This window comes from Asterias rubens, chromosome 2, assembly GCF_902459465.1.
Source record: "Asterias rubens chromosome 2, eAstRub1.3, whole genome shotgun sequence".
Classification (NCBI taxonomy): domain Eukaryota; kingdom Metazoa; phylum Echinodermata; class Asteroidea; order Forcipulatida; family Asteriidae; genus Asterias; species Asterias rubens.
Window position 1 is genome coordinate 4013452 of NC_047063.1, and position 12782 is coordinate 4026233.

A 12782-nucleotide genomic window follows, 5' to 3' on the forward strand; every position below is an offset into this window, starting at 1 on the left:
TGTTTTGCTTCTACCCATCTCCCGATCTATACCCAATGTCAACATTTCCCAGTAAATAAAGTTTGTAAGCTGCTAAGGAAGAGCATCTTGAACATTATGTAGAATAAAAAAATATGCAAATTGGATGTTCTTATTGCAACAATTCAATTGTCATAGACACCCCACTCCCACTAATAACACCAAAGTTAACCTCCAACTTGTGAGAGTTTAATTTGTCATAATAACTTATCTTGAATTTCACCACAATGTCTTTTGTTTACACACTTAATATGTTTATATGACCATTGAGTTGAAGCATAGTGTTGCATTTCAACAAAATGTATAAAAACATTGTTATTAGAAAGCTTTTTTCTTGACTTTCAGATCGTTTCACTGCTCTGACTGACCTTGACTGTGAATGGTGACTCGAACTCTGGCTGGTCCGTGAAGTTGAGGGTTTCTTTAGAGTGTGTGGCATTGGTTTTCGGACGATGTGGAGTTCTACAAAGGTATGACAAGATCTGTGGGCACCTGTAACAAAAGATCTAACCCGATTTCACCCCAATAAAGTTTCTGCAGGTCGCTTGACTCTAGTACATGTACTTGTGGATGTTGTCAACTTGTATGGTTTTATGGTGATGTAAACAGTCTTGCGGGCTTTTCTTGTTATGACATATTGGTCGTGGATAGTGATGCCTCTTTGTTAGGTTTGGATTTAATTTCACTTTGACACATTTTTCCAGGAAAGTTTCAACTTGACGTTCTGCATTGACGTGTTAAATTTATATAAAAATACTGCCTAAAACCGTTTTAAATAAACAGTCAACACTATACTTGTATAGTTTTATAAAGTAAACAAAATAATAATGCAAACTTCCCACCCAAGAACTGGAAATAGCCGCCTCCTTCATTCATCATCAGTATTATTTTAAATAAATAAATTTCATATTCAAAATCACAACCAACTGCCAGGGTAAGCTATGATAAGCCTCTGAGAAAAAAACTTGTGCCTGTTTGTGTTTTGTATGCAAACGGTGAAGACATTAATGTCCGTGAGACATCATGGCATGGAGTAATGTGATTCTAATGATTAATATGCTCTACTTCCATCTTTAAGATGGTTTTGATTTAATTCAAGATAAAGACATCTGTGTCTGCCCTGTAATCTGAAAAAAAGGTAATTGATTGATTGATTTGAAAACAATGATGTATTAACGATCAGTTGTACAGTATCTTGATTTTTAATATTAAAGTAATGGATATTTAGTAAAGTTCGTCGGAACAAAATTGCCAACATGTACGAACTCATCAAATTTATGAAGCTTTATACATTCTCCCAAAAACAAAAACAACAACAGATTTTTGTAAATGAAATTCCTCAGATCATTTAGGCTAAGCAGATATCGAAGTACATAAAACCATTGTCTTTACGCGGCGGCGCATACTTTTTTTGTCAAGCCCGTATAACAAAGGAGAACAAAAGAAGACAATTACAGAACAGGTCCCGTGATGAAGCCATTTTTGTGCTGAGAAGGAGGAACCATGAACACACCAAGGTATGTTTATGTAAGTAAGTTGGCAACAGGCTAAAAAGAGTAAAAAGTGTAGGCCTAAAGTACATGATTAACCATTCAGTGGACAGAATCGAAGGAACCAGACGGCAAGTGTGTGTATCAGTGCTTTTGATTCCAATGAACTATGCTGAGTCCAACCAATTCGTTGACAAACACTGACAATGAAAGAGGTTTTGATTAGAGTTTTCAAAAATCAGACTAATTTGGTAAAAATGAAAGAGTTTCAAATAAAGTGCCTTGGGCCAGAACTATAGTGTGTCAATTGGCCGTCAGTGGGTGCCAATGAGCTGAAAAACTCTACACGGTATACGGTTTGACAACACTGTGGTATATATATTATTAAAACGTTTACTTCTGACCAGTACCAGACTATGCTCTTTCTATAGCCCATAGAGTAAACACACACCTTTCTTTATTTTTACTCAATGTATCGCATCCAACATCGCAGACATCAGTGTTGTTAAAGACAGTGGACACTATTGGTAATTGTCAAAGACCAGTCTTCCCACTTTGTGTATATCAACATATGCATAAAATAACAAACCTGTGAACATTTGAGCTCGATTGGTCGTCGGAGTTACGAGATAAGTATGAAAGCAAAAACACCCTTGTAACACGAAGTTGTGTGCTTTTAGATGCTTGATTTCAAGACCTCAAATTCTAAACTTGAGGTCTCGAAAATTGGTTCGTTCTCGAAAACTATATGTCACTTCAGAGGGAGCCGTTTTTCACAATGTTTTTATCAACCTCTCCCCATTACTCGTTACCAAGTAAGGTTATACGCTAATAATTGTTTTGACTAATTACCAATAGTGTCCACTGCCTTTAAACAGTTGAGTTCCACCACTACTAATTGTTTTCCTTAAGTTAACAGCATTAAACCCCTTCTCTTCAACAGCTTTCAAACTATTTTCATTGAATATTCTGTATATTCACTAAGAGCATCACTGGCATGAAGTCAGTTACATGAAGGAATGTCTTGAGCTATCATGGGAACTATGACGGGAAGTTCTTCTGCCTGAGGCAGATCTGGAAAGTCGGTTTTAGAGAGAATAGGCACACCATACAAGGCGTATGACAATGAGTGAGAAAGGTCAGTCATCCAAGATCTTGCTGTTTTAAAAAGAGATCTACCCCTCCATTTGATGCCATTCTTAGTTTGAACAAAACATTTTACATTAATAATAATTTTATGCCATCATGAAATTGATGCAGCAAACAAAAGTCGGATATTGATTCATAAACACTGAATTTGTATGAATTTGTGAGAGAAAAAAACAGCCCCTACACCAAATATCACCAGCATTTTTAAACATTTGTTTTCAGGCTGCTTTTGGAAGAGCTGCCTGACCTGTCAGCGAGTGTCACCATAGAGTCACTGCAACACTGCAATAATGGTTTAGTTGGAATTGTTCTGATGTTGAGTATCTTCTTACAATGGTCATCCATGCACAACAATTCAAGGCAATTGTCTAAAGGTAAGATACTATATTTTTTTCATACAATTTTTAATTTTTTTATTTGCGTTGGGGATAAAGAATATTTATTTTGGTTTTTACCCATATTATAGGCCTACACCAATGTGTGTTGGCACTGTATACTCTTTCCCAGCAGCAAACCTCTTCAATCCGCTGCATATAAATCATTTTCTTTAGCCGTTCCAGGACTGTGGAACCATCTTCCCATCACAATACGCACCTCAATTTCACTGCCTATTTTCAAGAAAGCACTTAAAAAACATCTTTTTTCTCACTGTTTATTGCGTTAGTGTTCATTTGTTGTATTATCTGCATTGCCATTGTTTGTCTAAAGCGCTGTGGTCTAAATGAAATGGCGCTATATAAAAACCCCATTGGTTTGTATTGTATATATTGTATTTCCCGAGTTCTGTAAACAAACAATAACAGGCGTACTACTCAGTGGGATGCGAACCCACAACCTTTGCAATTCTAGAGCATTGTCTTACCAGCTAGACCACCGAGATTGCCTGGTGGATAGAAACAGTTTCTTTCACAGAGCACATGAAAGAACTGAGTATACAGTGCTTACACACATCGGTGTATGGGTAAACACCAACATGAATAAAACTACAATATTTTTTGTCACACAAGCTCGAGTGTATTGCAGGAAAAAAAGGGTAGTGCTTCTGTGTTCAATATCCAATGAGGCCATAGGGGTAGGGGTCCGCCCCCCTCCAAACTGAGATCCAGAAAAATACACAGATGTCATACCGGTACTGAATATTATGTCAAACATGGACAAAGCCTTCATAACTCCTGGGATGATACCATCTACCTCTGTGCTGAAACCGTGGAACAGTATACCATCTAATTTGACACTGTTTCGTCATTCAAAAACAACTAAAAAAATTACCTGTTTCCAGTTGCTTTTTAGATGTATTTTTGTTCAATAACTGAGCACAATGGCTCTACATTTATCATAAGCCAGTTTAAACTGTTGGTTGCATCATTTATTGACTGACACCAAATATTTGTTTGTTTGATACACAATACTGGGGGTGGGGGTGGAGACGAGAATAATCCGATTACTTTTAGATTTATCTAGAAACAAAATAATTATTTGTTTTATTTATTGTGCAAAACGGATTTTAATGGCAAAGCAGGGTGCATGCAACTTTTTGGGATGTCATCCCGTACATTTGTGTTGGGAGCCTAATTAAGCAAAAGGGAGAAACACTGTGAAATAATTAAAGTGAAAACAAGCTGAAGTTGTGCTTTCAAAATTAAAACTAATGACAGCAAGGCTTTTATTAAACGTTTTTAAGCAATACCATCCCTACCCTGTGTTTTTTTAAGGATGTGATTGGTCTATGGCCTACAGAATACAACAGAAGGTTTGTTAGAGTTGTATCCGAAAGGCCGATTTCACAATGGAATATGTGTTTCAATTTTAATTGCTAAGCTTTCGTCAGCTTGCCGTAACCAAAATATTTGTGTTAAACTGAAGAGGGTCATGACTAGGTTTTATTAATAGAATAGCTTAATAATAGTTATATTTGATAAGTATAGGTTGAACATGGAACAATATGTTATAGTTAGTCTCCCATAACAGCAATGTTTCACTTGTGAAATATCGCATAATTTGATTGGGGAAAGGTTATTTAATACTGTTCTCCGAGACCATCGGGTCTGTAACGGTTGGGGTCGCCGCCATTGCGTCCCCAGGCGTTGGCTTCTTGGTCCGCTTGGGTGTCTTGAGCACCACGGCCGCTAATCCCTCCCTGCCATCCTTCACGGGCATTACTGAAAATAATCACACAGGAAAAATTACTTTATTATATCAGCATTGTTTTATATCCTATGGCATACCTTTTTCTTTGAAGAGGCCAACATAGTTGGTACACATTATGTAGAGAATGTCAGCATGTTCACATGTGCAATAGCGTAACTAAAGGGTGTCAAAAAGAAGAAGCTATAATGCACTTTTGAAACGGCTGCCGCATCAATCTGTAAAATATGATTCTGGCTAAAAAGGTTTGTATGTATAGATAACTTTAGACGTGGTTCCAAGTCTTTGATCGTGGCTTTTTAGTCGTCCTGCTGATAGCCACTACAAACAGCGCCCTCTTGTGATCAACCTCCGTCATTTCGAGTTAGGGCGCGTATATAATTTGGGGGCGTTTTTCGTGGCTGAGATGTAGAAGAATAACCGCGATCTAAGACTTGAATCAAGTCTAAGATAGCTTATGAACTCAACTTTCATATGACACCAACCAGTCCGAAAAAAATCATGCTTGGGCGAGCACTGCTCACTTTTGTAAAGGGTATGAAAATTAGGCTGCGTAGGAATTAGCCTTCCTTTGTGAGAATCACAATTTGTTTATTCGGCATCCGTCTTAAAAATGTATACATTTGTTTGAGACACATGGTATAGACAACTTCTTTGTTGGGGCCAACATGGTAAACTATCTTAATTTGGGGGAGGAGGTTTGAACTATTTTTGTGCATTATTTCGTATCCCACATAGGGTTGGGGATGAAGGGGGTGAGTGGGGGGGGGGGGGGCTTTCGCAACCATACGGTCGCTAGTTACGCTAGAGACTGGAGAAATCCCCACCATGCGGAGTTGACATTGCTTGTTACAACCTCGATCCCTACCTAATAACCTCAGCAGCCCATCTTCCTCCTGGTCCTCGCTGAGAAGCGTCGTAGTTGCCCCTGGCGTGGAAGTACTTGTCGGCACCAATGGTATTGGCATCTCGCATATCACTGTTGAGTTTAAAAAGAAGCATCATAACGTTTCCATAAAATACTGCAAATTCGATCTTTTGTTTCATGCCCATCGGTTATACGGAGACGAAGCATAAGCTGTAAACAGTTTTAAAAGAAGTCATTATATATGAAATATAGATCATAAAAATGACTTCTACTATAAGCAAGAAATTATGAAATGCAAGTCATAATTATAAATTATTTTCTGTCTTGACGTCTTTTGAACACATCCCTATAAGCAACTCATGATAAAAGAGCAACAAAAGAAAATGATTTTTATTTTGTGATACTTTATATACCGTGATGGATGTTAATTTAAACAAAAATAAAGAAAAATTTAAATCCGTGTGAATGATTTGAGGCTACTACTGTCGTGGCCTGCGACATTTTTAATATAATAACTACATGTATAAAGTCAGAATTGTTTTATGAACGTTGGAGAGTATCTTCATTCGCGTTATTAGAGTATCTCAGAGCCTCTGTATTACGATTGGTATAAGTGACTCTGAAAATTAATTGCAATACAAAATGACTTGGTAAGAAGTAGGCATACGGCAGCTTTGTGTACTAATAATTATATCGAAGTCTTATATAGCGCACGTCTACCAAACAAGGTACTCAAGGCGCTGAATATTATACAAACTTGCGGAAAGGTTATTGTAGAGATAAATTCTAAAACCCAATTATGTAGCACCTTATAAAAGGGTTTACATGGTAAATGCATTTTGAGAAACATTTCACTTTGAAGTACTTCGGTAATGAAATACATTTCTAACTTTTTCTCCCCAAAATGTGAATTCAAGAAGCTTTACCACAAAGCTCCTCAGATTGTTAATACTCTGCTAGGGTTGAAACGTCAGCCGTCGATTTCACCAAACTCTTCCTAACTTAAGATTAATCTTAGGACGTAGGACGGGTTCAGTTCCGTATCCAAATACGTAGGACGAATTGAACCCATCCTAAGTAAGGACGGGTTAGTACTCGTCCTAACTCGAGTTAGGATTAATCCTAGCGTTTCGTGAAACCGGCTGCAGGCCACATAGCATTACCATGAGTCCTTTTGGTTGGTGAGCAGTTTGCAACAGTTAGTTTTATTTTTCTCAAGTTAATTTTATTGTCTACAACTACGATTAAAACAATCGAATGGTTCTAAAAACCAAAGATCTAAAAAAAAGTTAAAAAAATAAAAATAAAGTGCCTATACCTGTAGCTTCGCCACATGTCGCTTGCTCCCTGAACGGCTTCACTGACGAAGTCCAACCAGCCTGCATCAGACGGCGCAGCCAGCACCCCAACCATCAACAGAGCGACGACACTAACGGCAACTCTCATCTTTGCCGGCTTGAAAGGGTCGACACTGGCATAAACAAATATCAAAATTTACTTGGAAATAAAATGAGCAGATTTAGGACACGAACCTCTTTTTATACGGAGTGTGATAACTTAAGCTGAGTAAAGCGGGAGCAAAGGTTTATTGTTAATCATAATATATAATATGAAAAGCCAACAACAATATTTCGTAATATTTACAATTCAAAATAATTTTTTTTTATGTGTTAAATTTGCATTTGGGATAAAGAATATAACCATGATCAAAATCAGTGCATACAATTTCTATGTTTCTTCTTTTTGTTGCGATTTTGTGTGTGTGTGTGTGTGTGTGTTTGTGGGGGGGGGGATGCGGCAAGCGAGGACAAAACCATTATAGGGGACTGAGATCAACATAAAATCTGAATTATGCAAATACAAAGATTCATCAAGATAATGTCAAAGTTATCAACTTAAGAACGGGGTTCTTCTCGCGAAAAGCAGTTTATCTGTTTAGCATTCAGATTAAATAATACCAATATGAGAGATAATACATGCCTTGAGTAAAAATGACATGTGACAACAAAAGTGGACCGTTATGTGCTAAAGTGTTGACCAATGTTTAGTTATCTGATTGATAACTACTTGGAATGCCCTTCATGAAAAAAAAAACCCGAATCCATGCCAGTTTTCCACCTAAATCTGTTCAAGGGAATGGAAAACAAACAACAGATTAACCAAGAAAACCAGGAAAAGATAACAGACAATTCAACACTTAATACAGTTTCGAAAAGGGGACTCGCCCCAGCAATTATGCACTATAGCTATTATCAACTTTTGAAATGAAACAAAGCGAAACCATGTTAGACAGGCAGCACATGTTGATTGTTATGGTGGTTTAGGAAACTTATCAAATTATACCTTTGGTTTTTTGAACCGTTCGATTGTTTTAATCCTACAAAAATATAGATGTTACATATACAACAAAACCAACATGTGAGAATTTTATTTGAAAAAAAGTGGTCGCGTTTTTGAGATACCACAACAAAAGGAGGAGCGAACTCATAGCAATCTGCGAAGCGTTACCGCAGTAACCAGTAACGCGGCTTTTCAGATTTGGGACATTAAAGCTGATGTATTTTTACAGGACGACGATAAAATTATTCAAAGTGAAACATTTCTATCAAACGATGTTAGACCGATTGCGCTCCGTGCGTCTCGTGACCTAATAGTGGGTATTAGATGTAAACAAACACGGCGTACTGCATTTAAAGGTGCGTTAAAAAGACAGGATTACTGTTGCAATTTTTGGCAAAAAAAACAAAAAACTAAATTCTCGAAATCACTGAAGAATATTCCGAAGTTTGTAACATGAGGCCTTTACCGGTCAGTGAGGTTTTAAGAGGATAAACCTTCAATGTTGCTTGACATTAATTTGTTGGGGTCTTCTGATTTCCAAAAGTTTTGTTTTGTTTTACTCAAAATGGAATCTCCTGCGCGGTAAGCATCGGGTGTCGTGGTTGTTCTGGTTTGTGAAGGAAATTTTGTCTTGGGTTCAAATTTCAATAAAACAATTGAATTTATAGTCCGTGGCCGTCACCACCAGTGTATATTATTTGTGGTGGTTTAGGTTTTCAATGAACTTTTAACCGGATAAAACAATGGGGTAATAAAGTGCATGGCATTGTCTAAGTGCATCGACCTCGGTGTGTTATTGAAACTATAAGGGACTTTCCCTTTCCCTTTCCTTTTTTTTTTTTTTTTTTTTTTTTTATAAAGTTGATACCTCATTTGTTTCTACCCTTTCAACATCCAGTTTTGTTTTGTTTTGTTTTGCCTGCACTTGATGTTAAAACACATTTTATGTTATTGCCCTGTATTTATATTGACATTCGGTCCGCTGCATGCGATCGCGCTGGCCGGTGTCGTATGCAATGTCCTCTATATGCAGTACTAGCCGGAGCGCCGGACGGTTTTGCATAATATGCAATCGGACGGTTTTGCATATGCAATCGTGTCCGCCCGGACGCTGCTGCATAATGCAATTGTGTTCGCCCGGACACATTCGCATATGCATTTGTGTCCGCCCCCGTGCAAAACCGTCCTTACAGTAAATTAAACGCCCTTGGTCGACGGAACACGTTTGCCATTTTTTATAATGACATGCACTTAGGTTATAAAAAATGTTCGGCCGTAAAAAAATTATGGCACTATCGCGGGTTGGATTTCAGGATAAAAAAAATATAGGCCTAATCTACCTAGGGGTGGTTTTCTCAGCTTCTTATTCCTCCTTGCTCAGATTGAGATTTTATTTATACGATTCCCCTGCTAATTTAACATATTTTATAAACGAAATGTTGCGGCTAGGATAGTGAAAAAAGGTGCTTCGGTTTTGGTTCTTTCTTGTTGCACGAACCCCCGCCACCCCCCACCCCAACAAAACAACCAACAAAACAAACCACCAACAAAACAAACCGCTAGAGGGCAGTATATAAGTTCCCAAACTTTGGGGCGCTTTTGATGCCTTTTCCGCACTGCCTCCCCATACTTAGCACGGTGTACAACACGAGTGTGTGCGCTACTCAAACAGTACAGTGTATGTAACAACATCGAAAACTTGACCCCGACCGATACTTTTACGCAAATTACGTCAAAGAAACAACTAATTCTAATAACCCATGATGTGGTTGTATCATTAGTTTATGAAGCTACATGTACATACTACATCATGACATGTACCATGAGGTGGAAATTTGAGGTAAGGAACACGGTCATTTAAACGCATATTTTTATTGTGAATATTCCATGACAAATTTACAAACAAAGTTCTGGTCCATTTTATTATTTTGTTGTCATTTATTCATATTGATATATAATCATGATAATGATATTGTCAAATACTCATAGAGTCATAGATAGTACAATTCACACCTTACAACGACAATAGGGCCTACATTAAATTCTCCACAATACATTTTTACATTACATTTACTACACATTGACGAATAACATCAGCCACTATGTACATGGTCATGGAGGCTGGTCATCTCGCCCCCGAGCCAGCTCGCCCCCAACCAAGCCAGCTCGCCCCCAACCAAGCCAGCTCGCCGCCAACCAAGCCAGCTCGCCCCCAACCAAGCCAGCTCGCCCCCAACCAAGCCAGCTCGCCCCACACCAAGCCAGCTCGCCCCCAAACCAAGCCAGCTCGCCCCAAACCAAGCCAGCTCGCCCCAAACCAAGCCAGCTCGCCCCAAACCAAGCCAGCTCGCCCCCAACCATGCCAGCTCGCCCCCAACCAAGCCAGCTCGCCCCCAACCAAGCCAGCTCGCCCCCAAGGCCCAAGCCAGCTCGCCCCAAGCCAGCTCGCCCCCAACAAACAAAAAATATTATGTAAATTTGTTTTGGGCATGAAGTTTACTACATTTTTTACCAAAGCACAAACAACAGACTAAACACTTTTCTAACCTTGGTGTTTTTTACCCGAATTTAGTAACAAACGGTAATTATATCTGCCATGTTGTCTTTCGACGCACTTGGACAATTCTATTGTACCGCAGACGTAATACAATAAATGCAAGATGACTATTTACCTTTTTTTTATCTCATGGAGTTTAAAACAATACTATATTTAAGTTTCCCCTTTTAACTTCGAATTCCAGAGTGGCGGCTTAGTTACTAACATTTACAAGAAAGAAAAAATCAGCAGCTAAAACCAAAACGAAAAAATGAAACTCGGCCCTCAGAAATAACCTCGCCCCCTGCGGTGTAATAGAATCGTCCAAGTATGCCGAAAGACAACATGGCGAATATTTCCGTTCGTTACTAAATTTGGGGTAAAAAACACCTTTGTTATAATTAAAAATGCAATTTTTTCAACAGTTTGAAAGGTGATTTAGATGCATATGACTCTTGTGCACATATAACGGTTGAATTATGTTGAAGTGCACAAGTCACTGAGTCACCGAGTCAGGAGTCATAAGCTAGGATGACACTGACACTTGACAGAGTATGCTATGACATGAAGTTCCTTCCTCAGGGCAGGTGTCAAAGTAATTTTATTTGGCTGCTGGATCTAGACTGTCAATTTTGTCAATTTTTTCTTTCTTTGTAAAATACATACCTGGAATGATTTCATCCCACATTTTTGATGATTTTTAGTAGCAACTGACACACTCTGCTATACAAGGGAAATCGTTCACTGTACATGTCGGTTAAAACTTAAGAAAACTTTCCTGTATCCTGCAACCAATTTTTCAAATTTGTTATTAAAAAATGAGTGATTTTTTTTTGTTCAACATAACAAATGAAAAAGTGGTGGCACAGCAGGGATGAGGAATTGTTCAAAATGATGACCTACATGTGTTTTTTAGATAGACCCACCATGGTGTCACATTTCAAATTATAGTCTATACAGAGAATTTTTATTTTATTCCTGAATTTTGATGGTATTCCTTCCGTTCCTCTAATCTTAATGGCACTGTTTTTGACCTTTTGACTGGTGAAACAAATCTTCTTTGGAATGTACAGCCCATTCATTGTATCTTGGATGACTATACATGAAACATGTCAAATGTTGCTCAATAAAGTCTGGAAAATGAGTACATTCACGAGCCCCTGTCTTCGTGTACAGTTGTTACTCACCAGTCTTTAGTGTTAACCCCACTCACTGTACACCTGGTTCAAATTAAGAACTCGACCCCTTGTGGATGCACCTGTGTACCCAATGTCACAGCTGTAATTGTTAATGTTAAGTTATGAAAAGCACACAGATACAATGTAAATTTGCTTAGCATTACAGCTTACTGCGCAGCTGTTGTTGTTATGTTATGAGAAGCACATACAATGTAAACTTGCTTAGCATTAAAACTTACTGCGCAGCTGTTAATGTTATGTTATGAGAAGCACATACAATGTAAACTTGATTAGCATTTAAACTTACTGCGCAGCTGTTGTTGTATGTTATAGAAAGCACATACAATGTAAATTTGCTTAGCATTTGAACTTACTGCTGAGGCTAGAGCTATAACCCCCTTCTCTAGCACTGATACTGTTCCACAAATCTTATTGAAATTATACTACTTATAATTCCAGGAGTTATCAATAGGTAGAAATGGTAGGCCATCATTTTTAGCGTACTGTATGTTCAGACCATAGAGTTATATATAGGAACTAGAGGGCGCACTGGCCTATATACGCGCCCCGGTATGCGCACAGGCGGCCATTTTCTAAGTTGACAAAACAGCTATCTCACAGCGTGTGTTTGTGCGGCCATTTTGTAAGTTGAACAAACAGCATCGCGTTAGCGTTCAATAAACAAAAACTCAAACGTGTATTTCATATTCAACGCGCGTGCAGAATGACGCGCTTGTCATCTTGCGGTCCCGTGGCGTTTGTGCACGAAGCATCACTCGTGCGCCCTCTAGTTCTTATATATAACTCTATGGTTCAGACCTTTTGTCTGCTTCTAGTGTGATGCTCATCCTCGATAACAGCTCTAGGCACTGATCTATTGACGTCAATATGTTGGGCGCCCTTGGCAGGAGGTTAAAAGAAGGTGGCTCATTAGCTCATCGCTTGCGCCTTGTGTCTAGAAGTGTGTTTTCCCATCGGTTTCCATCATCATGGTTTTACATTGAGATGGCGGTGTTGTGATTTCAATGCATGAGGTCCATAGTGCCACAGAACACACC

The 12782-nt window shown here is 38.5% G+C and overlaps 2 protein-coding genes across 5 annotated transcripts in view; one reads left to right on the forward strand and one right to left on the reverse strand.

The window, feature by feature from the left end:
* Nucleotides 1-12782, forward strand: part of LOC117302549 — a 63439-nt gene that overhangs the window by 4744 nt on the left and 45913 nt on the right. Inside the window, exons 1-2 of one of the 3 annotated variants that reach the window (XM_033786535.1) lie at nt 2421-2646; nt 2880-3031. In XM_033786535.1, coding sequence (XP_033642426.1) covers nt 2971-3031 — 61 coding nt within the window. In that variant the 5' untranslated portion in view covers nt 2421-2646; nt 2880-2970. Of the gene's footprint in view, nt 1-363; nt 489-2420; nt 2647-2879; nt 3032-9654; nt 9851-12782 lie in introns of those variants that run through there. The other 2 variants (XM_033786556.1, XM_033786550.1) reach the window with 2 other exon arrangements.
* Nucleotides 4089-11817, reverse strand: LOC117302603 (serum amyloid A-5 protein-like). Of its 2 annotated transcripts, none has more exons than XM_033786582.1 (4): nt 11734-11817; nt 6989-7141; nt 5671-5781; nt 4089-4816 (listed from the first exon to the last, which is right to left on the reverse strand). In XM_033786582.1, exons 2-4 carry the CDS (start codon nt 7114-7116, stop codon nt 4675-4677), a joined length of 381 nt encoding a protein of 126 aa, XP_033642473.1. In that variant the 5' UTR covers nt 7117-7141; nt 11734-11817; the 3' UTR covers nt 4089-4674. The 2 variants fall into 2 exon arrangements, with proteins under 2 accessions (XP_033642473.1, XP_033642482.1); XM_033786591.1 differs by lacking the exon at nt 11734-11817 and adding an exon at nt 8477-8605.

Excerpts from the sequence above, each read along its gene's own strand:
- LOC117302603 (XM_033786582.1), bottom strand. The coding sequence starts at position 7,116 with ATGAGAGTTGCCGTTAGTGTCGTCGCTCTGTTGATGGTTGGGGTGCTG. Across the intron at positions 5,782-6,988 it reads GACATGTGGCGAAGCTACAG|TGATATGCGAGATGCCAATA; the intron begins GTATAGGCACTT and ends TAAACTCAACAG. Across the intron at positions 4,817-5,670 it reads TGGGCTGCTGAGGTTATTAG|TAATGCCCGTGAAGGATGGC; the intron begins GTAGGGATCGAG and ends GATTATTTTCAG.